General features: G+C 59.5%; 1 protein-coding gene across 3 annotated transcripts; it reads left to right on the top strand.

The window, feature by feature from the left end:
• LDB1 (LIM domain binding 1) lies at positions 1 to 26,216 on the top strand. Of its 3 annotated transcripts, none has more exons than XM_085065031.1 (11): positions 1 to 218; positions 19,936 to 20,038; positions 20,599 to 20,643; positions 20,865 to 20,940; positions 21,171 to 21,273; positions 21,480 to 21,652; positions 21,884 to 22,006; positions 22,178 to 22,261; positions 22,567 to 22,690; positions 23,133 to 23,275; positions 23,652 to 26,216. In XM_085065031.1, the coding sequence occupies exons 1-11, from the start codon at positions 194 to 196 to the stop codon at positions 23,880 to 23,882; spliced, it is 1,230 nt and encodes a 409-aa protein (XP_084921157.1). In that variant the 5' UTR covers positions 1 to 193; the 3' UTR covers positions 23,883 to 26,216. The 3 variants fall into 3 exon arrangements, with proteins under 3 accessions (XP_084921157.1, XP_084921156.1, XP_084921155.1); XM_085065030.1 differs by having other exon boundaries at positions 3 to 218; positions 23,133 to 23,281; XM_085065029.1 differs by lacking the exon at positions 1 to 218 and adding an exon at positions 2,835 to 3,089 and having other exon boundaries at positions 23,133 to 23,281.
• Positions 26,217 to 27,839: the final 1,623 nt, after the last annotated feature.

Raw genomic sequence — 27,839 nt, 5'->3', positions numbered from 1 at the left:
CCCCGCCGCCGCTGCTCCTGCTGCCGCTGCCGCCGCTGCTCCGCCGGCTCGCGGCGCGCCCGCCCGCCCGCCCGCCTCTGGCCGCGGCGCTCCCCGCCGCCCGCCGCGCCGGAGCCCGCGGCGCGCCGCCCATGCGAGACCCCCGCGGCCCGGGCAGCGCGCAGCGACCCCCGGCCGGGCCAGGCATGTGAAGATGTCAGTGGGCTGTGCATGCCCTGGTGAGTGGCGTGGCGGCGGGGCGCGGGGCGGGGGCTGCCCCTGGGGCAGGGGTCCCCGCGGCATCGGGGCTGAGTGGGGAGCTGGGGGCCGCTTTCGGGGTGGAGGCACCAGTAGTGTCGGTGTTGGGGTCTGGCTGTGGGGCTGGGGTCCCATGGTGTTGGTGTTGGGATCTGGCTGTGGGGCTGGGTCCCCTAAGTCTGGGCGTTGGGGTCTGGCTGTGGGGCTGGGATCTCCACTGCACTGATGCTGCTGTCCTGCGTTGGGGCTGGGCTCGCCAGCTACGGGACTGGGGTCTCCATGGCATTGGTGCTGGGTCTCCATGGCATTGGTGTTGGGGTCTCCATGGCATTCGTGCTGGGGTCTCCATGGCATTGGTGTTGGGGTGTCAGTGGCATTGGTGCTTGGTGTCTCTGTAGCGTTGGTGCTGGGGTCTCTATGGTGTTGGTGCTGGAGTCCAGCTATGGGGCTGGGGTCTCCACAGTGTTGGTCCCTGGGTCTTCATGGCATTGGTGGTGGGATCTGGCTATGGGCCTGAGGTCTGCACGGTGTTGGTGCTGGGGTCTGACGTTCGTGCTGGGGTCTCCATGTTATGGGTGCTGGGGACTGGTTATGGGGCTGGGCTTCTGGGGCATGGCTGCTGGGAGCCGACTACAGTGCAAGAGACTTTTCAGTGTAGGTGCTGATGTTTGGCCATGGTGCTGGGGTCTCCGTGGTGCTGGTGCTGGAGACAATCTATGGCAGTCAGCAAGGTGTGGGGACTGGAGTCCCAGCCACTATGGTGTGGCTATTGGGTCCAGCCATGGGAATAGGGTCCCCATGATATGGGCTGTTGGGAGTTCAGCTGAAGGGCTGAAGTTCCTAGGGTATGGATGATGGGGTCTGACTGTGGGATTGGAACCCCATGGCGTGGGTGCTGGGGTCTAGTTGAGAGGCTGGGCTCCTATGGCATGGGTGCTGGGATCTGGTTGTTAGATCGGGACTCCATGGCATGTGTGCTGGGGTTCCTATGGCGTGGGTGCTGAGATCTGTTGGAACAAGAGATCTGGGAGCCAAGAGCACATGGATGCTGGTACCAGCCTGGGACTAGGACTCCACAGGCAGGGTGCTGCAGGGGCATTGGGCAGGCATGCAGGTGGCACTGTTAAGGGTGACCCCAAAGCACCCCTATGGGCAGGGAGTAGCTCTGTGGGGTGCCTCAGCTCCCCATGTCGGTGTGAGGCACAGTGTCCCACATGGGTGCTGCAGGCCCCCCCCATGGCCATCGTGGGGTGTCTGCTGGATAGCTTCTTCCCAATTCTGGAGCCTATGGGTTAGCAAGGCTGCTGGATTACATATGAGGTGTGATGAGTTGGTGAGGTCTCAGCACGTGGGAGGGTGCTCCCGCAGGGATACTCATCTGGACGCCTGGGCTTGGGGGCAGGTTTGGGGCAGCTGGCCCGGCTGCATCGCCTGCTGCTGTGTGCAGAACGTCGCTGTGCCAGGAACAAAGCAGGGCAGGGGTCTCAGAGGGCTGCTAGAACCTTGTCTAGCACCAGGTTCCCGTGGCGCTGGGCAGCAGACAGGGGGAGCTAAGTTTGGGGGCCCTGGGGAGGGAGTTCTGCCATTTCCCTGGGCATCTGGCACGTGGTATCCCTGTGGGGGACAGCGGGGACGTTTCTCAGCCCAGCTCCTGTGGCAGCATCCATGTGGTCCCGAGAGAGCCTCCTGCCAGGCCAGGACCCCCATGCTGGGGGGCTGCTGGGTGCAGTGGGACGCTGTGACAGCACACAGTCCCCGTGCGTCCCCCGGAGCCGCCTCTGCCGAGCGGTTTGCAGCTGGATAACTGGGGTGGGGAAGGGGTGCCCCTGCACAGCGGCCCCCCGCCCCTGCGCTGCCTGCGCCTCGCCGCCGTGTTTCCATGAAGGCAGGCGGCCCCTTCCCCCATCCTCCTCCTCCTCCTCCTCCTCCATCTCCCACTGGAAGCTGCCAGAGCGCTGCTTCCTCAAGCAGAAAGTCACGTGAACCTCCCTGCGAGCCAGGCCGAGCAAGCACAGCACCCGCCCCGCAGGCACCCCGCACCGGGGGCACGACACCCCTCCCGACACCCCCAGCTCTGGCGGGGTCCCGCCTCGGCGGGGCGAAGGCCGAGTGACGGCCAACGGTGGGGCCCCCTGCTATCCCCCAGGAGCTGGCCCCATGCCGCTGGGAATGTCATCGGCGTGTTGGTGGGCACAAAGAGGGGGGTCCTCCCTCGGTGCGGTGAGGGGAGCCGTGGGGTCACCCCTCACCTGGGAGTATCCCTGTGGACAGCTTCATGCGTTGTGACCCCGCACGCCGCCCCTGCCCACTGCCCCCGGGCAGAGAGGACATGCGGGTGTCGTGCAATGTGCGTGTGCCCCCCGCCTCTTCCCCCGCTCCCCCGCCGGGGCTGGGTGGCACATCCAGAGCCTGCGCCCCCCTCCCCTTCCCCTCCCCGGACTGTTTATCGGAATATAGAAAAAACAAGCTCTGCCGCTGGCCTCCCGCCAGCCAGAAACATTTAATGAGCCGCTCTGCCCAGGCTGCTCTTCAGGGCTGCATTAACTTGGAGGAGTTTCCTGCTTGGGAGCTGCTGCCGGGGGGTTTTGGCTGCCCCCCTTCTAAGCTGTGCCCTCCCGGAGGGACGATGTACTCCTTGCTATCCCTGGGGGTGCATTCTGCCCCACTGCAGCTCCTCTTGCACCCCTCTGGAGATGTTTCCCTGCTCCTTTCTTCGCCTCTGCAAGAGCTTTGGAGCAGGGGGGCTGCTCAGCTGGGAACCTGACGCACTGTTGTGCCTGAGGATGGTGGGGAGCTCCTGGGGCCAGTGGAGGGCTGAGGGGGGCTTTGCCCCCCACCTCGGATGTGGAGAGGTGAGCAGCAAGAGCATAATGAGCTCAGAGTGGAGGTGGCAGAAGCCAGGGCAGCAGCTGCCCGGTGCTGGTGCTGGTGGTGCTGTGCCCAGAGCTTCTTGGAGCAGGGCTGGCAGACAGGTCTTGGCATCCAGACCCCAGCGGGGCCCTGACCTCCGGGGGCACCTCTGGCTCTCCCAGCATGCTCTGCACTTTCTTTCTTAATTATTTTTATTATTATCATTATTTTTCCCCCTGTAGTGATGGTGTCAGTGCAGAGGGGGAGGAGGGGAGCAGAGCAGAGTGGAGCTGTTCTCCCTTCCTGCAGGGCTGGCTCCAGCTTCATGGCAGGGAAGCAACTTTCCCAAGGTCAGCACCTTCCCTGGGACACCTTGCAGAGAGCCAGCCTGTGCACCCTTCTGCCAGGAGAGAAAGCTTCCCAAGCCACATGCTTCGGGTCCCAGGACGGACATGCCCGGCCAGGGCACGGCCCATTGCTGTATCCCTCCCTTCTGCCGAGCTGGCGCCGTGCATCCCCCACCGTCACGAGGCCGAGCTGTGCCACATGCCTTCTGCGACAGATGCGCTGGGAGAGGGATGGCTGCGAGCGGGCTGAGTGCCGCGGCGGGGGGGCCAGGCAGCTCCGACCTGTGTGGGCTCTGGCTCCCAAACACTGCCAGGGGTGCCTGGCACCTCGGGGTGCCCCTGGACCTGTTGGGGAGGAGGGGAGCAGGATCGGCCCCGAGGCCTCATCGTGTGCATCCATGTGCTCTAGTCCAGGCTTTCTTCATGTTACCAGTGATGTTTGGATGAAACATGTTATTTGCCCTGTCGCCCTCTGCAGCAAAGTGCCCGGCCAGTAGATACCATGTGTGGTATGTTGCCTGCCTACTCCTGGCACGCTCTGGCAAAGTCAGGATGGGTTTGTGGCTGTCTGGTGCTCAGTGAGGTGATTCCTCAAGGGTCGTGTTGTTGGCATGAGGCACCATCACAGCGCTCCTTGGGGCCAGTGAGAGCTCACCCAGGATTTACCTGGAGAATCGTGGATGGGTTAGTGCTGTACCAGTGCCAGCGGGTTCAACACTGTATTTGCATTGGGCCCCAAGTTTATTTCAGGAATGTTGTTGCCTGCTCAACACAAACTACTGTGAAAGCTGCTCCCTGGGGAGTGAAGGGGTGCCCCTGCGGGATGGGACCTCCGGGGCAGGGAGGTGCCCTTGCAACCAGGGAAGGCTTGTGGCCAGGAATGCACTGGCCAGGTGGCTGTGTGCCCCCAGGAAGGGCAGGAACCGCAGCAGCTCAAGTGTCCCCTGCCCATCCCTTTCGTGTCAGCTCACTCGATTTCATGCCACCCTCTCCTCCCCCACTCTGCTGTGGAATTCTCCCGCCATATCCATGTTGCTAGAACACACGAGGCCTGGGTAGGGGTCTGTGTAGTGTGCCAGGAGCACGCTGGGAGCACTTGGGAGCGTGGTGCCCATGTGCAACAACTGTCGCTGTGTCCTGGGGCACGAGCTGCACTGACAGCGAGAGCCCCCAGCTCTGTGCAGGGTGACACTGGGCCTTGGGACTGCTGTTGTGCACGGTATGGGTGCACTCCAGGGCCTGGGGAGCAGTGGGTGTGGGGACAGCTCCCCGGGCGGTGGGGTGCAGGCAGGATGGGGCTGGGTGACCGTTATCAGCTGCCCGCAGGCTGCAACTGTGGTTTCCTGCCGGTGCCGGGGGGAGGGTGCTGAGGAGCAGGCAGGGCTGCCAGGGGGCTGCCGGGCCCCACCTGGAGCAGGGATAGCGGCAGCAGTCTGCCCCTCTCCCAGGGTCTCTGCTGGGCAGGGTTGGCATGGCTGCAGCAGGGGTGATGCTGGCAGGTTTTTGGGCACGTCATTGCCGTGTGCTTATGGGGTTGCCAAGAGAGTGTGCTGTGCACCAGTGTTGGGTGTCCCTTTTGAGCAGGGGTGCTGCTGGGGGACAGGAGCCCCCAGAGCTGTCAGACGAGCCTCCTATTGCAGCTCACCCCCTTCTCTCCCAGGCAGGTCATGGATTGGGATGAACGTTAAAGCTGGGGTGTAATCTCCCCTGTGGCAGGCGCTGGCCCCTGTCCAGCCCTGACCCGCCCTGCCCGCGGGGCAACCGATAACACCCTGCCCGCACCCCTCTGCTGCCACTTCCTTGGGGGGCCCTGTAGGATGTAGGTCCGGCCCCCATTTTGCAAGGTCTCTGTCTGCCCTGGCTTTGTGGAACCCACAGTCAGGTAGCAAAGGTTCCCCTGCGTCAAGGTGATGGTGCCTGTGCCCCAGGATGGCCCCGTGGTGAGATGGTGGCAGGCAGAGGGTGGGGGGGCTCCTGCTTTCTGCGGGAGCAGCAGCCTCAGCCCCCTACTACACACCAGTGGACTGGTGTGAACGCAGCCAGGTTTCTGCAGCACAGCCCTGGTGGAGCTGGGACATAGTGCTTGCAGTCCAAGCCAGGCTGGGACGTCAGTGGTGTTGGGATGCTGGACCATTCTGCAGCAGCCTGTTGCACCAACCTCCGCTCTCCTACATGCATCCTCCTCCAACCAGGGTCTTGTGCAGCCTGGGGGTCTCCCTTCCAGGACAGGGATTGCCCCTGCCTGCTGTGAGTAGCTGCAGGGCAGTGGGTGCCAGCTTTTGCCCACCCCAGCTCCTGCTTCCCCACTGGTGGAAGCCTATGGCAGCTCGTGGCGTTGCAGGCATGCAGCTCTGCTGGGCATGGGGCAGGTCTGGGTGCACCGACCTGCCTGCTCCGACCGGCCCGGGGTGAGCCTGGGGCAGCTGCGGGCAGGGGCAGGCAGGAGCACAGCAGTGGAAGCTCTCTCCCCGCCGGGGATGGCAGTGTAGAGCTGCTGGAGGAGCCTGATGTGGTGCAGCGGTGCATGGAGTCAGGAATGAGGGTGCCGCCTGGGCATGGGGAGTGTCAGGCTGCCAGAAGTCCTTGCGGAGGGGCATTTTCCTGCCGAGGCTGGGGAGATGTCGTTATGCTCCTCCCAGCTTGGTGCCCCTGCCAAATCCTTTGGGCAGCCACGGCATGCCGAGTTGCTGTGCCTGCTGCCAGCGCGTGCGCGGCAGGAGGCTTGGACGGTGGCAGGGTTCCCCCCCAGAACGCCAGGCTGCCCCCGAGTGGAGTAGACAGGCTGTATGTCAATCCCAACAGGAATTGGACCTGGAGCTGTGGGAGCTGCCGTCACCATCCCACCATGGCTGTGTCCCTGCTTGGCCTAGCTGGTGGGGAGGAGGCAGCCGCTAACAGGAAGGACACGCATGTTAGCAACGAAAACACGGCAGTGAGAGGAAGCAGAAGCAATGCATTATTGATGGAGCTATTTGATGCTGCTATATTCGGAGAGCTGCTTCGGAGTGTTCAGCAGCACCGTGGGGGGGTTGGCAGGGGGTGGGCTCAGCTGGTGGAGAGTTACCTGCATCAAGTCAACCATGTACAGCCATGGCCCTGTAAGATGTCTCTTCCCTTCTCCCAAGGGAGCTTCCAGGGGAGGGCACGGTGATGTAGGTACCAGGAGGGATGGAAGCCCTGGTGGGTGGGGGTTTGATGGTTGGCAGCTCCCGGCTGCCATGCAAATCTCTTTATGGATGCCAAGGGCCCTCTGTGGCTTGGGAGACAGAGTGGAGGGAATGGAGGGGAACAGCGGGCTAGAGACCACGGTGCTTTCCCACCATGGCTGAGTTCCTGGAGCTGCAGGGCTGGGTGTTGAAGACAGTGCTTTGGTTTCTCTTTGAAGCAGCAATGCCTCCCCCTTGAAGGGCAGACAGTCTTCTTGGGGGACAGAGGGCATGTGCGGGATGCTGGGGCTGTGCAGCCATGCTGTATGTCACCCCCTCCCTGCAGTGGGTTCCCAGGCCAGGAAAGGGGCTGTAAAATGAACCATTCTTGTAACATGAGAGAATCCACCTGGAGGCTCTGGAGGAGCCTTAAAATCCTGCGGCTCTGGCAGGCTGGCCCCAGACTTCTGCAGAGGAACTGGGGCTCACTGCTGTGGGTGGCCATGCTGGGGCTGAGCTCTTGCAGGACATGCATCGCAATGTCTCAGGGACAGCATAGGAACGCTGTGGGGCATTTCTCTGATGCTGGTGCCATGGGGAAACTCCTTTCTAGCAGGACGTGCCAAAGCTTGCTTGTGGACTGCACCTTTGCCTTGGAGCCTGTGGCCAGCCCAGTGGTGATGAGGCTGACCCACTGCGCCAGAACAAGATGTGATGTGAGCGTAGACACTTCATATGAACCCCATGCACACTGGGTTCTGCACCCCACCATAACCTTTCTCCACCTCCTTTTGTTTTGGAGGGGATGGGCACCAATGCATGCACTTGGTTGCTGCTTGTCCACTGCTCACGTACTGAGATTGATGTCTCTATTCCTTGCAGGATGCTCAAGATGTGACCCTGTAACTTCCCACCCTGCCCTGGCAGCTTTTCCCCAGCCCTAGGCTTTATTTCTGCCTCTGGGTGTCTGGAAGTGGTTCTGGTTTTGAAGGGTTAATCCCAGGAGCCCCCAGGATCTGCTGCCTGTCTGGCATGACTCACCATGTAGTTTCCAGCCTCCCCCAAACCTCCTCTGGAGAGATGGAGCTGTGGCTTCTCCAGCCAAAAAAGGGGGCCCCTCCTGCCCCAGAACTCCCTTTTGATCTGGTCATGCATAGCTTTAGTGGGGAGAGAAGCCCCTCCTTGAGAAATGGAAACAAAACATATTTCTGTTTGAAAGGTGGTAGAATTTGGGGGTTGGCTGTTGTGTTCTGGAAAGGGGGGGGCTCCAGGATGCGTGCTGTGCTGCGCTGCTGCAGGCTGCATTTGTGTGCGTGCGATGGTGCCCAGGTGTGGCTGCTATTTGAACAAGTTCATGAGGTTTGGAAGTGCCAGGCCAGTCCATCTCCCAGTGAGGGCTGTGCTGTTTGCAGAGCTAGCAGATTTTTATTATTATTTTTTATGTAAGCGCGCGTCCGTGTCCCTGCTCTACGCCTGCGCATGCCGGGGCCCTGGCTGGGTGTCAGTGTGAGCATGCCTTGCCTCTTGCCCTGCTTGCCTGGGATCCCTCACACACACTGCAGACACACCAAGCCACGACCATAGGGATCAGAGAGACCTGGGCATCCACTGGCTACCGAGGTCCCCACTAGGCTCTTTCCGTCTGTCTGGGATGAGCTGCTGCCTGTTCCCTGGGCTGAGACTGGGTGTTGGATCAGGGCTGGACTTTGGGGAAACCAGCCAGGCATGGAACCCTTGCTAGGGGGAGAGTGGAGGAGTGAAGGCTGCGATCTGGGGGATGCGGTGCCCTGCCACGAAAACTGGGTAGCTCTCTGCTCCCCTCATACTGCAGGCACAAGCACATTGTGAGGAAGGGGCTCCCCCACACCGTCGCTTGCCACACACGCTTCCCAGCTGCATCCCAGCCCTTCTGCTCTCCATCCAGCATCTATTTAATTATTAACTCGGCTATAACCATAAACAGCTGGGGCTGCTGCAGCCACGTGGACCAGTCCAGCACTGTCGTCAGAGCCGAGCAGGGACACGTGAGCAGTCCCGGAGGGCTGCTGAGCCCCGGGATAAATTGCTCCAGGCATGTTTGCTGTGGACACACTGGGCCAGGCCACGGCGCCTGGGGATCAGTGGGGGCTGCTCTCTGATCCCTCTGGCCATGGCACTGGTGCCAGGAGTCTCTAGTGCAGGGAAAAAAATGCCCCCTTTTTCACTGCTTTGCAGTAACGGTGTGGTGTTGAGTGCTGGTAGGTGGTTGTGCCTTGTGCATCTTTGAGCCTTGAAGTGGGAATGGGGTGTACATGGACTGTGTTTAATGGCCTGTCTTAGCCAGGAGGGCTCTGCCATCCTGTAGCTGTCACCAGTGTTGCAGCCAGCATGTGTTTTTGGCCTAATGACAGTTGGGGTCAGCATGCTGCAGCCCCATCTCACCCGGTGCCACAAGATTTGGGTTGGCCAGGGCCGGGGCAGTGAATGGCAGCATGTTGGGGCACTCACAGCATCCCTGTGCTCAGTTCTCAAGGCTCCGACAGAGTGGATACCTCCAGCTCCATGTGGCTTTCACAGAGCAGGGTGTCACAAAGGTTTTTAGGTTTACAGTGAGTTTTTCTCTCTGTAAATCTGGGGTTTACAAAGAGTTTTGCTCTATTTAGCCATATGCCTGTGGAAAGTGATACTGCAGGGTAGTCTGCAGGAGGAAGGGGAAATCATGATGGTGTGATGTGGACCAGGATGAGACCAGCCAGTGAGTGTGGGGGACAGGAATGGGGCCATGCTGCCTGTCCCTCTTCAGTGCTGGTCCCAGACAGCAACAGGATCGGGGAGCAGGGGTCTGCCCCCAATCCTCAGGTGCAGGGCTTTGAGAGTGCACTAGCACTGAGGGAAGGACATCCCTAAAACCTCATGGATAAGGTTTTGTACCCGCCATGTCTGCTCTGTTGGGCGGGGTGGCGGGGGGCAAGTGTGCTTGACAGGACCCAACTGGTTGTACCTGCATTACCCCAAGGCTTGGGGAGGGGATGAGGTGCGAGCCTGGCCCTGCAAGCAGGGGGATGTGGGAGGGTGTGCATGCCCCAGGCATGGGTGCACACCCAGCCGGGGCTGTGCCGGGAGGCGTTTGGGAAGACGTGCAAGTGCATGCCAGTCCATCGGCGTGAACAGCAGCCCACGTGTGTAGGGCGAGATGTACCAGCACGTGTGTGTGTGCTGAGCGTGCTCTGCTGCCCGGAGCCGGAGGCTGCTGGGGTTTGGGGGGGACCCAGGCTGGGCTCTGAAGTTCCAGCTCATGTCCCTGCTGCCCATGGGATTCTGGCGGCAGAGGTCTATGCTAGTCTGACTTGCCAGGGCAGGAGCAGGAGCTGCAAGGGGCAGATGTGGGGCAGAAGGGGAATGGGAAAAATGAGATTTTTTTTAATAGCAGATATTGTCATAATGGAAATTTTTGAAAAATCTACTAACTGGAAGAGGTTGCAGTTTTATCAAGAAAAGGAGACCCTCGGGGTCTGATAGCAATTGCAAAGTGGCAATTTATTTTTTATCCGCCCTCCCAAACAAACCGGTTGTATTTTTCTTTTCTCGTCTGAAACTGGGGGAAAGGGAAACAAGTTTCAGAAAGGAAAAAAAAATATCCTGAAAAAACTTCAGACACCCCGAAACCAAGCTAGGGAGAAGGTCTATTTTCATGGAAACTTTCGCAGCGGGGAAAGAATCCTTGCCCCGGCTGGTGCCGAGCTCCTCAGCGGGACGCGGCTCCCGCATCCCCATCCCGGGGAGTGCCTGTACCGGCGCCGGGCGGCGGGGGGACAGCTCTCCGGGGACCCCATTTCGGGCGTCACCCCTGGCCCGTGGGGCCCTGGGCAGCACGGGGCGGGGGAGCCGGTGCGGGGGGAGCGGGCCCCGCTGCCGCCGCCGCCGCAGCCATTGTGGTCCCGGCCGCGGCGCAGACAAAGGAAGCGCCCCCGCCCCGCCCCGCGCCCCGCCCGCCCCGCCCCGCGGCGGCCCCGCGCCGCCCGCCCGCCGCCGCCGCGCCGCCGCCGGACCCCCGCCCGCCGCCGCGCCGTGAGTCACCCCGCCCCCCCCCGCCCCCCTTCCCCCCCGCGGAAGTTTCCCGGTCCCCCCACCCCGGTGGCGGCCCCGCTCGGGCGGCGGAGGTGAGGGCCGGGGTCCCGCCTGCGCCGCCCCCGCGTCTGCGAAGTTGTGCGCGGCCGCACCGCGCCGCCGCTCCCCGCCGGGCCCCCGTACGGCCCGGGGTCCCCGCGGCAGCCCCCTGCCCGCCCTCTGCTCCCCCCGCCCGGCTCTCCCTGTCCCCAGTTCCCCTCTCCCTCCCGGGCTCCTCTCTCCATCCTTACCCAGTTCTCCTGTCCCTCATCCCTCCCCAGCTGCTCTGTGCATCCTTGGCCCCTCCGATCGTTCGCTCCCCACCAGCTCCCCTGCCTGTCCTCCCGCTCCCTGACTGTGGTCCCCCCCTCTTCCCTGGCTTCCTTTCCATCCACCAGGTATTGGCTCTTGGAGCGGCACCCCCAGCCCAGTGGGGTGCTGCCAGCGGCCCCCATGCCCTGCTGTGTCCTGCTCCATCCCAGCCCGCAGCTCCCTTTGTTCTTCCCCGTGTTTCTTCCCCTGCCGAAGCCCCTTGACAGCTGCCCCACGCCCTCCCGGTCCCCTTGCGTGGGCTGTCACGGGGTCTGCGGGGCCAGTGCCTGGCTCTGGGGACTGCTCACCCACCGCATCTCACTGCCTGCTGCAACTTCATCCTTGCATGCTGCTCACAGGGTCCCGCCAGCCTCCCACGGGTGCCTCAAAGGGCAGAAAAGGTCCAAGGGGTGCAAACACGAGGGCCACACACTTTCTCTCAGGAGCTGCCTTGCTGGGTGTCCAGGCTTAGGGGGCCATGGGCACAGGGACCTCATAGTCTCTGGCAGACAAAGCACCAGCTTGACCTGGGCCAGCCAGAAATGGGGGGCCAGGCTGAGGATGAACGCAGCATCCTCGGGAGCGGGGAAGACTCAGCAGCTCCCGTTTAGGAGTCAGCATGCATGCCAGAGCTGCGGAGGGGTGTCTTAGCAGGGAGGGTGTTTTCCAGGAGACCCCCTGGCAGAGCCTGCTCTCAGGTGGCTGGCCTCCAGCAGTCTCTGCCAGCCTGCCCGCTTGGGATGGGTGATAGGCATCCCGGGGCAGCACTACTGGAGCTCCCTTGGCTTGGGCAGCCCCCAATCCCCTCACTGCAGCCCTGGCTGGCAGAGGCCAGGCACCGTGGCAGGAACCTGCTGAGCAACTGCCAGCCCCAGCCAAAGCCAGTGCTGCAGTAGGAGCCAAAACCAGAGGTGTCAGCCACTCCCAGGGTGAGGTGTGAGCAAAGAGTTCCAAGGCTGTGGGGTCTCAGAAGGAGTCACCTTCTGGGGGCACGCAGTATGCACCTACCCCCACACTGCAAACCCTCGCCTGCTTTCTTCTCGTTAGGAGGTTCTGAACCTGCTTGAGGCTGCCCAGTGGGTCAGGCAGGTGTGAGAGCAAACACCCCTTCTCATGGTCTTCCCAGTTGTTCTCCACATGTTTTCAATAGCACCTTGTCTGAGCAGTTTTGCAGCGACTCCTCCAGTGCTGGTCAGGTATCAGCTCGTACTACTTCTGTTGCAAGTACAAGTAAATATCAGTGTCTTTGTTCCTTCTTTAAAGCCTTAGGTTTTGGAGTGTTCTCATTGTGAGGGCATTGTGGTTTTCACTGAAGTAGAACTGAACGTGATCTTTCTACTCCTGGTGCTGTAGAAATTCCAGGTTTGTGATCTGAGCACCCCTTAAAGACTGAGGAGAGAAGTACTGAGCAGAACGACGCACAAGTTGTGCTGCTTCAAAGAGTAAAACTTGGGATCCAAGGTAGGCAGGTTGGTGCTGGAAGGTTTGGTGATACAAAGGTTTTGCTGTCATTTGGTGGGGACTTTTCCCCTCATCAGGAACAGTGTAAAATCAGTGTACAATAGGAAGAGGGCAGTGAAAAGCCACGGAAGTTCACTTGGAGCAAAGGTGCCCCAGGCTGGGGACCTGGAGCCTCTTTCAGCTTACTTTCAGAGAGCAGTGATAGCTGGCGGCCCTGAGCTTGCCCAGCCCCTCAGGATGCAGGAGCAGAAGGTGACATGGACCAGTCCAGCCCCAGGGCTCCTTCCCTGTCCTGTAGCTGGCAGGGTGGCAGCAGTGCTTGTTCCCAGAGTGGTCTCTGTCAGCGTGCTGGTCTTTTATGTGCTTGCAGCTCTGCACTGGCATGAGTTTGACATCTGCATTAAAAATACAAACCCAAAGTCCTGTGTGGTGGCAAGACAGCATTTCTCCCGGCCCTCTCCCTTGGAAATCTCGCATCCTCTGATGATCCAGGGACGGAGTGCTCCTGCTGTTGTTTGCTCCGTGTGTGTGTATGTTTGTGGGTTGTGACGCTTGCCACAATGAGGTTGCTGCCCCGTGGGTTGCTGTTGTTTCAGGTGGAGTTGTAACATGGGATGCTGGGGTAAGAGGGTTTCCCTGGGGCTGGTTTCCTCATGCCTTCAGAAGCACCAGGCAGGTGTACTTGACCATACCCTGTCCTTTCTCTTCCTGGGGTTTTGGCCCCATCCTGCACTGGTTGTCCAAAGGCCTAATACCAGTGGCAGCACGTGCTGCCAGTGCGGCGGTGCGGTGTGAGTCTGGCAACCACAGCATTTGCTCTGTCCCCAGTGCTGCCGGCAGCCTGCCTGTCCCTTGCTCAGCCGCTCCCATGTTGCCTCTTAACCAAGTCCTGAGGAGAGAGAAGTTCTTCTGCCTGAGCAGGAGGGCAGAGGCTTGCCCTGGCAGCTCGAAGAAGCAATGGAGGTGCTTTGTAAGCTGCACTGAGTAGGTTCCCGCCATGCTTGCACTGTCCCTCCTCTCCGTGGGCACCTGTGAATGGTCCAGACCTTGGGGCAGGCAGTGCACCCCAGCGTCATGGTCTGCCCGTGGGCACACGCTGCCCCAGCGTGGCCAGGGGGATCCTCGCGGCGGGAATTATCCAGCTTTTTTCCCCCCACTCTGTGGCGGGCGTCTGGCAGGCTGCCAGGGCTGCGGGGCTCCACCTAGGAGGCAACATGGAGCAAGGCGGCCGGCTGCAGCGGGGCCGCGGTCTCCGGAGACTACGCGTCCCAGCGTGCAGCTCTCGGTGCCGTTGGCAGCGGCACGGAGCGAGGGGGAGCGTTGCATCCCGGGATCGCAAATCTCCATGCGCCACGTGGGGGCTGACAGCCTCCTGCGCTCCGAGGCAGCGGTGCCGAGGGGGTCCTGTGGGACTGGGCGATCACTGTGGACCCCCACTGTCAGTGTAGGGACAGACCTCAGCCTCTTGCTGCCACTTCCCTGCACTGTGGCTCTTGGCTCCAGCTCTCCCGGGCAGATCTTGTCCCTGTGGAGGGCTGCCCTGAGCAACAGCCCCACAATACCATACAGAACTGTGTAGTTTTGCTCCACCGTGTGCATGGCCAGCAAGCAGTCGTGAGCAGGGATGTTGGCTTCATGTTTTGCAGGGCCATCGGCATGGTTAGCTATGACTGAATTTTTCTATGTTGCCGCAGAGCCTAAAAAACCTTTGATGATGAAAATCCTAGTTTGTCAGGAGGCTTCTATTCAAGGTATGCTGACAGGGTTTTTTTTCCAGCCCCATGGTTCCCACACCACATTGTTCATTTGTTTGCCAGTGCTGCACCAATGCATACTGCAGGAGGAATGTGAGTCTGCTCACTGTAGGATGGCAGGACCCCAGGCAAAAGGGGTCTGGGAGAGAGGGAAAGTGGCTGAAAATGTGAAAGGTGCGTTCCTGAGGCTGAAACCGGCAGCGTTTGATTATGGATCGTCTTGGAGACAGTGAACTGAAAGGAGTAATTAGGGACAGTGGGATATTTCCCTGAGAGTTGCAGGAAATGACTGCCTCGTGGTAAGTTGATAGTAGTGGAGCTGAAACTGGGTTATCTGTGGGATTGCATCTGGGGCTTGCAGCCTTGGATGTGATTCAATTTTCTGGCTGTTTTGCAATTGGCAGGGTGTGCTTTTCTCCCTTTTTCCCTCCTGGAGAATTCCCTGTCTACGTGTCTGAATCATCTGAGGAACAAAATGGGAAAGGGGAGACTCCTGCCATCCCTAGGTACTGCAGGGCAGTGCAGTCCCCTGGGGCCCCAGCTGAATGTCCAGCTCTGCAGAATGCCTTCCTGAGAGACCCTGGACTCTGGCAGAGCTGGGGCTGTGCTGAGCTCACTATGCTGAGCCCTGACCTGCAAATCCACGTCCCAGCCGGGCTCTCCTCACACAGTGCTTTTCAGATAGCACTGCTTTGCAGCCTACATCAAGATTGTCACTTTATAATAATTAGCTGCAGGTAATTATCCCTTCTCTGGCTGTCCCCCTAAATTTGTGACCCGATCTGCAGAGAAGAGCACCCTTGGGTTCAGATGCTTTGTGTGCTGCTGTGGGGGACTTTTGCACTAATATTGCAGGATGTGACCTGAAGCTGGGACACCATGCATAGCCACGTGGTGTGGTACAGGCAGGGAGGCAGCTTGTGGTCCAGATAAGCTCTGTGGCCGACTCAGATATGCAGCTTGGGAAAAGTGAGAGGGTAATCCCTGCACGCAGCGGGGCAGGCAGTGATGCGGGTTTTGCCTCTGTACGGGTCAGGGCCAGGCAGTGTCCTGGTGGGGGTCAGCCTCTGAATGCTGCTAAGTCCATGGCACATGGTCTCCAAAAGTGGTATCTCCTGGAGAGCCCAGCCTCTTGGGAACTTCAGCTTTACCAGTTCTGCATCTTTAAAGCAAATGGGGTTTCTGCAAGTTGATACTGGTACTGATAATGTCTCAGGCCATGTCTTAGTGTGCTCTGCCTGGGTCTGTGTGAGTTTAATAACAGAATCAGGGTTTACAGCTGGCCTTGCTCCAACCCCTGTATTCCAAAGAAAAGGAGAAGCAAGAGGTGAAGGCAGGCTTGTGGGGCCAGACCATGGGCTGCTCCATGTGCCTCTGCCTGTCCCAGTCACTCTGAATGCTTCTCCGTGTTTGCCTCTCAGTCCTGCCAACTTCCCGGACACCAGGCTCCATCACCGGGCAAAACCACGTGAATTATTTGAGACGCTGCCCCGCACCCAGCTCCAGATAGCACCCTCTTGCCAGCTATGCCAGCGGGACTGGCCTGGGAAGATGTATTTCTTGCCGCTATCAGGGCTCCCACACCCCATCGAGGCAGCCCTGCGAAACAATGCCGCTATTTACACTTTAAAGCCTCGTTAGGCAGCCAGGAAGCAGGCACGGAGCATGCCGGGAAGCACCGGCTGCCTTTAGCGAAGGCTGGCCTCTCTTCTTCCCGGGCTGCTGGGAGGAGCAGGATGCTCCCCGGCTGAGCTGTAACCCTACGGCCCCTTTCAAGCCCCACTTCCTCATTTATTTTTATCATTTATGTTTTTAGCCTCTGCCTTGTTGCTGAGCTTTGCTGCTTGCACAGAGAGCATGCTGGCTACCCAGACAGGGATGGCTCCTTTCTGGTAGGGGGGCACCAATTCCTCCCAGCAGCCACAGGTTTGGGAGCAAAATGTCAGTGCTGCTTTGCCTTTGTCCTCAGCAGTTCTTTGCGCTTTGATGGTGAACTGGAGAAATGAGAGGTCAGTCTGGGCTCTTCTCCCTGCTTTCAACATCCCCTGCCCAGGCAGGCCGCTCCACAGCTGCTGCTGGTCTCAGTTCACGGTGCCCTGCTATCTCCTGGCTGTGTTTACTCTGTGTGGTGTCCACCATATTTTTGGTGCCTTGGGAAATCCAATGTTCCCGAGCTCTGTAAACTTGGTTAGGGTGTGAATCATTCCTGCTCCAGCAAACCCACCAGACAGTGCACCAGAAGAGCTTTTCCCATAGGGCTGATAGATGGCAAGCAGGGACAGCAGAGGAGAAGGCATGTGGAGGGTTGGGCAGTGCAGGGCTGTACATGAGTCATGGGCAGAGCACCTGCCTTCCCTTCCCTGGGCGCCCACCCACCTGGAGCTGTTTACTTGCCCACAGTTCTGTGGCAAGTCTGTGGACCTGGCCTCGGCAGAGGATGCTGAGCCGGGACACCCATTCACGGGGTTCCCTTCTCCTGCGCCTCCACGCTGAGGAGCCATGGAGCTGCCCACCTGGCCGCCAGCACTGCGCTCTTTGCCCAGGTCTCCCTGGGCCAGTGGCTCACCAGCTGCAGCAGCAGCCTGATGTTTTCCCTTGCTGATTTTTTCCCTGTGGCCAGCACCAGGGGATGGCCACAGGAAGCATCGCCTGTTGGCTCAGGGTCCACAGGGGCATCACATCCTCAGCCACCAAGCGTCATCCCTGTTTGCATCAAGCCTGCCTGGATCACCAAGCCTGCCCAGATCCTCTGTGCTCAAAGCAGGTGGCAGAGCAAGAGCATGCGGAAACACCAGCTTGGGCCAAGAACTGGGCTTGGCTTGGGAAGGGCCACATCCTGCAGGTCTGTGTCACTGCACCTGGCTGGACAGGGCTAGCAGGCAGCTGGGGCAATGTGGAGGAAAGAGGTGGTGATGGAGGGATGTCCCATGCCAGGCAGCATGACTTTTGTGTGAGTAAAAGTTGGTGTTTCTGCTGCTGTAAAGTAATTGTGTTATTTCATGGAACGTGTGTAGTGTGTCAACAGTGAATGTAGAATTTGGACAGCTTGTATCAAATCTTAAGGCTGTTGTTAGCGTTATTTCAAACCACTGAATCCAGTGACATATTTTACGCGGCATTAAAAATAGTGCTTGGTCAGGATGCCAGTTTTGTTGAGGTCACGTAACAGGCTCCTCTCTACTCTAGATCCTGACACAGGTCACTCAGTAGAGCTCCAAGGGCAGGTCGAGTCCATATTAACCTGCTGGGATAGGCCCAGGATAGAAATGGAGGCTTGGGTAGGAGGTGGTGGCCTGGCTCATCTGTTGTCCCATCTCCAGGAGCAGGGAGCTAGGGAAGAACGTGAGAAGCACAATGGATGGGGAGTGATGTGTGTCCCTGGTCTCACCGCCCCAGGAGACCTTCCTGCACCTTGAGAAGCAAGATGGGGACCAAGGTCAGCAAGAAGCCTTGGGAATTTAATCTTCCCATCTCATTAATAAATAAAAACAAAGAATTGAAGGATGAGACCTGCTGGGTCCAATTTTTTTCTCCCCACTAAGAACATGATGACCAGAAACAAGCAGTTCTTCAGCCACTGCTGTCTCTGCCTAATTAATCAGTTTGTTTTCAACAGAAGTTTGGGAGTTTTGGGAAGTTTCCCATGCATTGAACACACTTTGATGTCATGTTGTATAACAACACTGTGGAGGAAATGGAAATGCTGTGTTTCTAGAACAGTTTGGGCTGAATTATTATTTCTGTTAGGCACAAGTTGATGTAGATAAAGCAGAAGGCAAAAATTCCTCTGCAGCAGCAACTGACCAGCACTGACCTCCCTATTAAAAATCTTTTTATCTATGAAAACATTAGGTAAGAGCAAAGGGCCGACGTTGTTAGCAGCCATATGAGAAATTGTGCCATGCCCCACTTATCCTCCCTGCAGGCAGGCAGGAGTGGGAGCAGCGAGCCACGGCTGAGTGGCTGGGCTGGCTCCAGCCCCACAGGATTGGTGCATCCTGGTGGGTACTGGAGAGAGGCTGGGTTCAGCTGCTGTGTGGGAAACATGGTGAAAAGGCCCCAAGAAAATCAGGGAGTAAAACACAGATTTTCCCTGCTGCAAGTTGGATTTAATGCCAGGGAGGTGACCCCCTCTATTTTTGACTGGCCCTTGCTCAGCAGTGTCTGCAATCCCTGCAACTGCTGACTTGGGGTCCCAGATGTCTTGGCAGGGGTGAAGGTGATGCCCTGGTCATTCACCTCTGTTGGCTAACGGGTTCCTTGTTGCAACAAGCTAGGCATCTTGGATCCTTGTGCGGGTGGCACTGCTTTCTGTGACCGTGGTGCGTTTTGCTCCGCTGCTGTATCCATCGTGGTCGAGCTGCTGCTCCGATCCTGTTCCTGCACCCTTCCGCGCAGCCTGGCTGTGGGGTGGAGCCCACAAGAGCAGCGGGGTGCCTGGCGCCTTCAGGACGCTTCCCTCCGGTGCTGGGTTTGCTTTCTGCAGTACCGGGTGGCAATCCTGGCAGTTCGTGGGCGTTGGGAAGTGCCTGTCCCAGGGTTGTGTGCGGGCGGGCAGCCGATGGGGATCCCGCCTCGGCCCCGGCTGCAGCAGCAGCCCGGCACGGCCGGCTCCGGGGCCCCCGCCTGCGGCGGAACGGGGGGAGACGTGTCTGTGCGCGGCAGGGCCGGCTGAGCCGGTGGAGCCGGAGCTGCCTGGCAGCTCGCCCACCGCTGCGCCCCATCCAGGTCAGCCCGTCTGCCCGCCTGCCTGCCGGGAGGGAGGGAGCCGCGTGCCTCGGCAGCATCCTGGCGCAGCGTGCCGGGTCCTGCCAGCCGCGGGGTGTGCCGGCGCTCCCGCCGGGCTCGGGAGGGGTGCTGGCAGCCGCCTCTCCCGGGAACCTGCCCTTGTGGTGGGAGTGGGCTGCTGAGCATGGGAGCCCCTGGCTGCCCCTAAAGGAGCCTGGATGGGGCTGGCTGTGCCCAGCATCCTTGATGCCTGCTGTTGGCAGGTCACGGGGGGGTTCCCCAGGTTGCTTTCAGGGTGTGTGCCGGTTTCACACATCGTGTGCTCTCTTGCAGACCCCATCAAACCCTGTGCCCCACCGTGAGCTCCTTGTCCTTTGCCCCGCTGCTGTGGTGGGCAGTGAGGCTTTGGGGTGGTTTGATCACAGCTGGGGGCTGGATATGGGATCTCTCTGTCCGCCTGCAGCCGGGTGGCCACTGGCCTGCCTGAGCGGCAGATGGTGGCTGCCTGGGGACCCGCCATCCGTCCCTCCGGGCGATTATTCACCCGTCACCATGACGATAGAAAGGTCAGCAAAAAGATCCTGTGTGATTCCCGGGTCGGTCGGTGGGCTTAGGAGCAGCTTGGGAGGGAGGGCTAGGGCCCAGCCAGCCCCTCCTCAGGCTTACCAGCTGGACTGTCCCCCTCGGGCACATCCCCAGAGCCAGCCAGCTGAGAACTGACAAACTTTGGGCACCAGTGAGAAACCCTTGGGATGGGGTTGGGCCTCTCTGGCTGCTGATCCTGAGAGCTCAGCCCCAACCGTGTGAGTTCCATCCTGCACAGGGGAGACCTGGAGCTGTATGTGGGATGAAGGGATTAGGCTGACGTCAGGGGGAAGCAGAGGAGGGATGGGGCTGTGCTGATGGAGGTTTGACTAGTCCTGCATCCTTCCTCCTCCTCCTTGTAGAAGCAGCAAGGTATCTCTCCTCACAGGGTGCCCCTGACTGACCCATGTCCCCTCTCTCTCTCTTCAGGCTGTTCCTCTAAGTCATTCAAGCTGTACTCGCCAAAGGAGCCCCCGAACGGCAACGCCTTCCCCCCCTTCCACCCAGGCACCATGCTGGATCGAGATGTGGGGTGAGCTGGGGCCCAGGGAGGGGTCTGCAATGTTGGGGATGCTCTGCAGTTTGCACCTCAGGGTCTCTGCAGTTTGTGCCCCAGGTGCAAAAGGGCAAAGAGGGAACTGGAGCAGTCACAGGTGATTGTGGGTTGAGAAAGAGGAATATTCAGAATGAAGGAAGCCCCCAGGTCCTGAGCTCTGTCAGACCAAGCCCTTTGCTGGGACAAGCCCCTCAGATGACCCAGGACAGGGAGCACTCCCACCTTCTGCCAAAACAGCCCCTTCTTCAACATCTGTCCTGCCTGGCACTAGTCACTGCTGAAGAGGAGCTGATGTTATGTCCCCAGGAGCAGTTGGCTAGGTCCCAGGGGTAGAGCAGCCAATGATGTGGGATCAGAGCCCAGTTTTGGGCTACAGATCACCCCATGGGGCTGTCACATACTGGCAGCCAGGGTACAGTGTGCACTGTGGGGAAGGTCTCACCTCCAGTGAGTCTGACTGCCTGCTGTAGTTAGGGAAGGGGGAGCTGTCATGACCTTGCTAGCACTGACTTGCTTGCATCTCTTTCCACTGCTAGACCTACTCCTATGTACCCACCGACGTACCTGGAACCTGGAATCGGGTAAGCATGGGGGGCTAGTGTGGACCCTGCTTGGGGGGAATTTGTGCCTGTTGTGGGAGTACCTCAGCAGAGCCAGCATGCTGCCTGGCTGGGGCTTGCGGGGGGATTGCTTGGACTCTGCCAGCCCTGGAGGGGCTGGGTCCCCCACACCGAGGGCTCAGGATCCCTCCTCACCCTGTGGCTGCCTTCCCCTCTGATGGCTTGCTGTGCTCTCTGGGCAGGAGGCACACGCCGTACGGGAACCAGACTGACTACAGGATATTTGAGCTCAACAAGCGGCTGCAGAACTGGACAGAGGTAGGGAGCTGGGGGAGTGAGGGTTGGCCAGGGCTGGTTTTTTGGCAGTGGGGGCCCTGAGCCCACTCCCACATGTGGCTGTGGGACAGGGCTTATCACACCCATCTCCAAGTGCTCAGCTTGGAGCACAGCCCTCCATGGGTTGAGCATGTGGCTGCTGTGCCTGGCAGCCAGTGTCTATCTTGACTGCCTCTGCTCCCCATAAGTTAGCATCTCTCTGCCATCCCCAGGAATGTGACAATCTGTGGTGGGACGCCTTCACTACAGAGTTCTTTGAGGATGACGCCATGCTAACAATCACTTTCTGCTTGGAGGATGGACCAAAGAGATACAGTGAGTACCAGCTTGAGTGCTTCTTCCTCGGGGTATTGCCCTCCAGCAGGAAACAGTTGTGTGCTCAGGGGGAAGCTGATAGGGTGTCGAAGCTCATCTGTTTTCAGCCAGAAGGTACAGGGGACCCTCTTCATGTACGTCCCAAGGAGCATTGGTTTTGATTAGCCAGGTTTACTGACCTTATTTTCCTCCTTTTCCCACTGCAGCGATTGGCCGGACTCTGATTCCCCGTTACTTCCGCAGCATTTTTGAAGGGGGGGCCACAGAGCTCTACTACGTGCTTAAGCACCCCAAGGAGTCCTTCCACAACAACTTCGTCTCGCTGGACTGTGACCAATGCACCATGGTCACCCAGCACGGCAAGCCCATGTTCACCCAGGTAATTCCCGCACCTGCATCTTCTGCTGCCCTCCTTGCCTTGTTTTTTTGTGCCCTCTTGGTGGGTACGGTCCCACAGGGCCACGCATTCTGAGTTTGTGGGTTTGTTGAGTCTCCTGGGAGGCAGAGGCAAGCCACTGTGAGGGTGTTCCAGTGTGCAGCAGTGGGTTCCCAGGGGATATGGGCTGGGGGAAGCTGTGGCAGCCTGTGCCTGACCGTGTGCCTTGCCCAGGTGTGTGTGGAGGGGCGGCTCTACCTGGAGTTCATGTTCGATGACATGATGAGGATAAAGACGTGGCATTTCAGCATCCGCCAGCATCGAGAACTCATTCCCCGCAGCATCCTTGCCATGCATGTGAGTATAGCTCCAGGAGCTCCCCTGGCATGAATGACACAGGTCTGCTGAGCTCCTCAGGCTGCTATGCAGGTTGGGGGACCTCAGCCCAGTCCCCCATCACAGGCTGAGGCATGGGAGGGCTGTTCATAGCCTCGATGCAGCTGAGCCATCTGTCCCTCTCATTCTTAGGCACAGGATCCCCAGATGCTGGACCAGTTATCCAAGAACATCACACGCTGTGGGCTTTCAAACTCCACACTCAACTACCTCCGAGTAAGTGTGCAAGAAGAGAGGGAATGCAGCTCTGCCGTGCCTTGTGCTCTCAGCTGCCTGGTGCCTAGCTGCCCTGGAGTGTGGAGAAACTGCAAGGCCAGCTTTCAGAAGGGATCTTTGCAGAGGCGTGGTAGAGAGCTGTAGGGCAATGGGTCTGCAGAATCCCACAATCTTCCAGCGTGGCTGGGGTTGGTGCAGCACAGACACCTGTTTGATAGAGGTGTTAGGGTTAGGGTTGTGGGGACTGTGTTTTGCTGGGGCTTAGAGCATTACAGTCTAACCCAGAGTCTGTCTGCTCCCTGCAGCTCTGTGTAATCCTAGAACCAATGCAGGAGCTCATGTCTCGGCACAAGACCTACAGCCTCAGTCCTCGGGACTGCCTCAAGACTTGCCTCTTCCAGAAGTGGCAGCGGATGGTTGCTCCTCCTGGTGAGTCTCACACTGCCTGCTGTGCTGTCTGGGGGTCTCTGGGACTACCTGCTCAGGCCCTGCCCTCAGTGCAGGCTTCTCCTGGCACCTGAGCTAATCTTGGCCTGGTTTTGTGAGGCTGGAGGTGGTGAGCCAGGCATTTGGCTTCCTTCTGTGCTGGTCTGCCTTCCCACTGGGGCAGAGCAGGGCTGGAGGCAGACAGTGCTCCCTGCCTGGGGGCTTCCAGCTGCTTGTGGAAGGCAAAGCTGGGATGGAAATCTTCCTGCCCCGTCTCCTGTCCCCTAGACTGGGAGGACAGCAGAGCTGCGAAGGTGAGGAGGGTGGTGATGCTGCCTGGAGAAGGAATGTGGTCCTTGAAGAAGTGGGGTTTGCATAAAAGGGGCTGGAGGTCACCAGCTTCCTCTTGTTGGGACTGACCATGTATGTCTCCATCCTCCACCAGCGGAGCCAGCACGGCAGCAGCCCAGCAAGCGCCGGAAAAGGAAGATGTCAGGGGGCAGCACCATGAGCTCTGGTGGGGGAAACACCAACAACAGCAACAGCAAGAAGAAGAGCCCAGCCAGCACCTTTGCCCTGTCCAGTCAGGTACCTGTAAGCATCCCGTTTCCATTCTCTCTTCCTCCTCTGGGGTGGAGGGGAGGGTTCTCTGCCCCTGCCCCTGCCCCTGGGAGGTGCTAGGGGGAGATACCCAGGGACTGCCCATGATGAGCCCACCTGGTTCTTCCCATATGATGGGGAAAAGAAGGAGAGGGTGTCCCATCTGCCTTTCCTGAGCCCCTTTGCTCTCCTGCAAAGGAGTGAGGATGTGTTAGCCCCACTCAGTGCCCAAGCTTGGGTTCTGCAGTGGAGATGAGGGAGTGGCCCCACAGCTGGGGAAAGGGGTTGCGCTGATGAGAGGGGAGGTTTAGTGGCCCAGGCTCCCCCCACCTCGATTATGTTTCGGGACCGTCTCCCCTTTCAGGATGTGATGGTGGTAGGCGAGCCCACGCTGATGGGGGGGGAGTTTGGGGACGAGGACGAGCGGCTCATCACCCGGCTGGAGAACACGCAGTTTGACGCCGCCAACGGCATCGACGACGAGGACAGCTTCAACAACTCGCCGGCGCTGGGGGCCAACAGCCCCTGGAACAGCAAACCGCCCTCCAGCCAGGAGAGCAAGTCAGAGAACCCCACGTCGCAGGCGTCGCAGTAACGGCCCCCCCGCCGCCCTGTGGACTCAGTCCCAACCAATCTACCTGTACATTTGCAACGGAGAGTGACTGGGAAGCGGCGAGGTACCGGGGGCGGATCGGCGCCACACCGATGATGGGGTGCATGGCCCGGGGTGCACGCCAGGCAGGCAGCCCCCAGCCATCACCCCCCGCCGCCTCCCCGCACCCCCACGCCTGCCTCCCTGACGGACCCCAGGGCAGGGGTGGGTTTCCGGGGCCATAGCTTCATTATTCCCCCTTCCCTCTTCTTTCCTGCTTCTTGCCCAGAGAGCTTCTCATCCCTGCCCAACGTGCCCAGCCCCTCCCTGCCGAGTGGGGGGAATTAGTGGGGAGGTGTTGGCAGCGGCTGGTGTTACCAGATGCCATGTGTTGGAGTCTGGCACAGCCCAAAGACCCTCCTCCGCCCTGGGTCCTATGGCTGGTGTTTGCTGAGCAGCCACCTGTAGTGGGGTTGCACATCCCTAGTCCATCCTGGGGCTGGTTGCGAGGGGCGGTGATAGAAAGCCTTCCCTGTGCCTCGGGCTCTGCCACGGAGCCTCCTCCAGCCAGGGTCAGATCCTGCAACGCTGGGATGGTGTTGAGGATAGGGCCCGTCGCATTTTCCCACTCTTCTGCACCCTCCCTTTCCCCTCGCTCCCCAGAGCGAGAGCGCAGCACGGCCATGGGGGGACTGTATATAGGAAGTGCGTGGTGGGGGCCCTGGGGGGGCACAGAGGACCTGCGGCTCTGCCGGAGCAGCTGGTGCCCTTGTTCCCTGCCTGTAGCCCCCGTGTTTCCTCCACCCTGCGTGAGTCTGCCTGGGGCCCCTTTGCAACCCTTGGCTCCTGGTACCTCCTACTTTTGTCTTTTTTTAAGAAAAAAAATAATATTATTAAATTGTAAGATTAAAAAAAAGAAAAAAAAATGGGAAGAGACCCGCTCAGCCCCCTTGCCCATTCCCCCCTTCTGTCCTGAGCCCTCTCACCCTGTCCTGACTTTTGTACAGGCTTCTTCTCTTGGAAGTCTCATTTTATATCCAGTTCGGAGAGCTTCAAACCAAGGAGAGACTTTGCAGACTTCCTTTCTAATCCCTCTAGAGGTCGGGGGGGCCAGCCCCCCGCCCCCCTTCTCAATGTAAATCTTGTGTGCTGTTGTCCCCGCTCCCCCCTCGGGTTCGTGTACCTCGTGCTTGTACATTTCCGCGCTGTAGACAGTGTGTACGATACTGTTCTTTCAATGTGTTATCACTAGAGCAGGTGCCTCCATTGATGTTAGGGGAAACGATGAGAAAAATAATAATTTTTCGGGGTTTTTTTTGGTTTAAAAAAAAAAAAAAAGAGAAAAAAAAAATCCCTTCCAAGGCTTCTTCCAAGGAGAAGATGGGAGGTGCCGTGGGAGGGTGTTTGTGCTAACTAACAGTTCACCCCAGCAGCCTTGGAGTGGGGTTTTGGGGGAAGATGGGAGTGTGGGCTGCCCGTGGGAACCCCCTGGCATGCCCCATGGTGGGGCTGCAGCGAGTGCTGCCGTGGGGGTGACTGCCCTAGTGGGGGTGTATGTGTGGGTAAGAGTGTGTGTGCGAGAGGTTTGTGTGTCTGTCTGCGTGCGTAAGGGAGCCTGGGGCAGGCAGAGCAGCCCTCAAGTTTGGGGGAATGAGGGGTGCACTCCATTCTCTCCATCAGACGACCCCCCCCCCCGCTCCCTGCCAGGAGTTCCACAGTCTGTGTCCCTCTGCCCCATGGGGCTGGGGGCTGGCATGTGTCACTGAGGGGCTGCCTGTGCCCAGGGACTCTGGCTGCTGCAGGGGTGCTACTAGCACCCCATGCCTTGCCCACTCATGGCTGAGACTGCAGGGGGTTGCTGAGACGGCATGAGGGACATCCTGTGTGTCCTCTCCTTCTGCTGTCCATGTGGCTGGGCAGGGAGACAAGAGCCTTGAGTCAGCCTTGGCCTGATCTCAAGCTGAAGATCCCTGGAGAGATGCCTGTGTCAGCTCCTGGGCCCCTCCATGGGCAGGCTGGAGGTGGAGGACTTGGCTGCCCCTCAGACCCGCAGCCCCAGGCACGGGGGTCCCCATGGCCCCTTTGCTGGTGGGGGTGAGATCCCAGGGTGGGAGCCCAGTGTGGCAGGGAGGGGGGCTCTGCGTTGCAATTAAGGTACGATTCTCCATGCCATGCCGCAGGGCTGCTGTGGAGGGTGCAGAGCCCTCACTGCCACGGGCACACTGTAATGCCTTTTTGTTTCTTTTTTTTTTTTTTTCTTCCTTCCTTCCTCCCCTCCATAGTTTGTGCCATTTATGAGTCATGTATGGTACCAATAAAATGACTTTTCGGTTTGAAGCTGTGCTGATGGCTTATATCTGAGCACGGGATCAGGCTGATGCAGGCAAGGCAGAGGGAAGTCCCCTCACGTCCCTGGTGTCCTGGCAGGGGGTGTGGGCACAGAGTTCACTGTGCTCCCAGGATGCTGCTGGCTCGCCTCTGCCTCTTGGTTCCCAGGCAGGCCACAGCTGGCTCCCTGCCATGCCATGGAAAGCTGAAATCTCAGCAAGGGTAAGGTACAGGGCTGCTGGGAAATGGCCCAGTCCCCAAGCCAGAGCAAACATGCAGCTCAAGGCCTGCCCAGACATCAAGGTGATGGGGGGCACCTTCCCTGGAGAACAGTGGGGGTGGTGCAGGCCTGCCGTGGGAACAGGGCAGGAGCAGCATGGAGGTGTCCTGGGGCAGGGAGGAGGCAAAGGAGGGATGAGACCAACAGAGGGCTAGCCTCCGTGGGGACTAACCCAATCCGCTCCAGCAGCTGGAGTGCTCTGTGCCAGCATTATTAGGGATATGGGGGAAACCAGGCTCATAAGACAGGGCTGATGCAGCAGAGGGTGAGGGCAGGATGAGCCTGATCTTTAGAGTAGGAGTTAGGGGTTGGCTTGACATCTGCAGTGTGGGATGTCACCAGGCTATCCTTTCCCCCGACAGGGCTGAGGTCGGGGGGGCTGCAGGATACTGGTGCTGTGGTGGGAGCTCGTGGCTGGGCAGGTGAGGGCAGGGTGGCCCCAGTGAGCCCATGGTGTGGCATCCAGAGCTGCGGCATCAATACCCTTGCTCCTGACATGCTCCACGTTCTGGCAGGCTCGGTGGGGTGCCCTGAGCTGGAGGGGAGCAATGCCCTGCAGAAGCAGGTCCTGCCACCAGTGAGGCATCCTGCCTATGCCTGACTGGATCCTGCCTGTGCATTCGGGAGCTGGTGGAGGGCTCCAAGGCAACACTTTGGGGTTGAGGTCTGACCTGGAAAGCGCAAGGGTACCCTTGACGCCCCCAAACTTGCTTCCCCACATCAGTTCCTGTGCTATGAGAAACTCAGTAGTTCTTTTGTGTCCTCTGCTGCCCTGCCCCAGTGTCAGCGCTGTGCCAGAGGGTCCCACATGACACCCTGGCACCCGGCATGGGCCAGACCAGGAAGAAAACCTAAGCAGGGCTGCCCTCCTCCCCATGCTACCTTCACCCAAGGTCATGGACTGCAGTTACGCTTGCTTGTGCCAAGGAAAGTTAAGCAGTAACTGGGATATGGCGATGAGCAAGCCGTGGGTGCTGGAGGGGCCGGGGAGCCCACCGTGCAAAGGACATTCAGGTACAGCTCACCTAGAGTCCCTGCTCGTGTCTGTCCAAAAGCCCATGGTGTCCCATGCAGGGACACAGGGGAAGGGCCAAGGATCATGCTGGGGGCTCCAGCTATCTCGGGGTGGCAGGTTAGGGGTGCAAGGCACAGCTGAGAGCTGGCAAAGGGGCAAGGTTGGGCAGCGGGGGAAGGCTCCCGGCAAGGGGGCTGTGGCAGGGTGGGCTGCTGGAGGGCCAGCAGCGGCCCTGGCAGTGTGGGGTGAGCGCTGGCTCTCTTAGGCAATGAGGGAGCATCCTCGGGGCACGGGCAGAGGCCTGGGGGCGGCGGGCTCTCCATGCGGGACAGGGCAG

Source organism: Lichenostomus cassidix, chromosome 6 (assembly GCF_008360975.1).
Source record: "Lichenostomus cassidix isolate B80296 chromosome 6, HeHo_3.0, whole genome shotgun sequence".
In the NCBI taxonomy this organism is placed as follows: domain Eukaryota; kingdom Metazoa; phylum Chordata; class Aves; order Passeriformes; family Meliphagidae; genus Lichenostomus; species Lichenostomus cassidix.
This window is presented reverse-complemented; position numbering and strand designations above follow the sequence as displayed.

Excerpts from the sequence above, each read along its gene's own strand:
- LDB1 (XM_085065030.1), top strand. The coding sequence starts at position 194 with ATGTCAGTGGGCTGTGCATGCCCTG. Across the intron at positions 20,941-21,170 it reads GGCTGCAGAACTGGACAGAG|GAATGTGACAATCTGTGGTG; the intron begins GTAGGGAGCTGG and ends TGCCATCCCCAG. Across the intron at positions 23,282-23,651 it reads CCCTGTCCAGTCAGGTACCT|GATGTGATGGTGGTAGGCGA; the intron begins GTAAGCATCCCG and ends CTCCCCTTTCAG.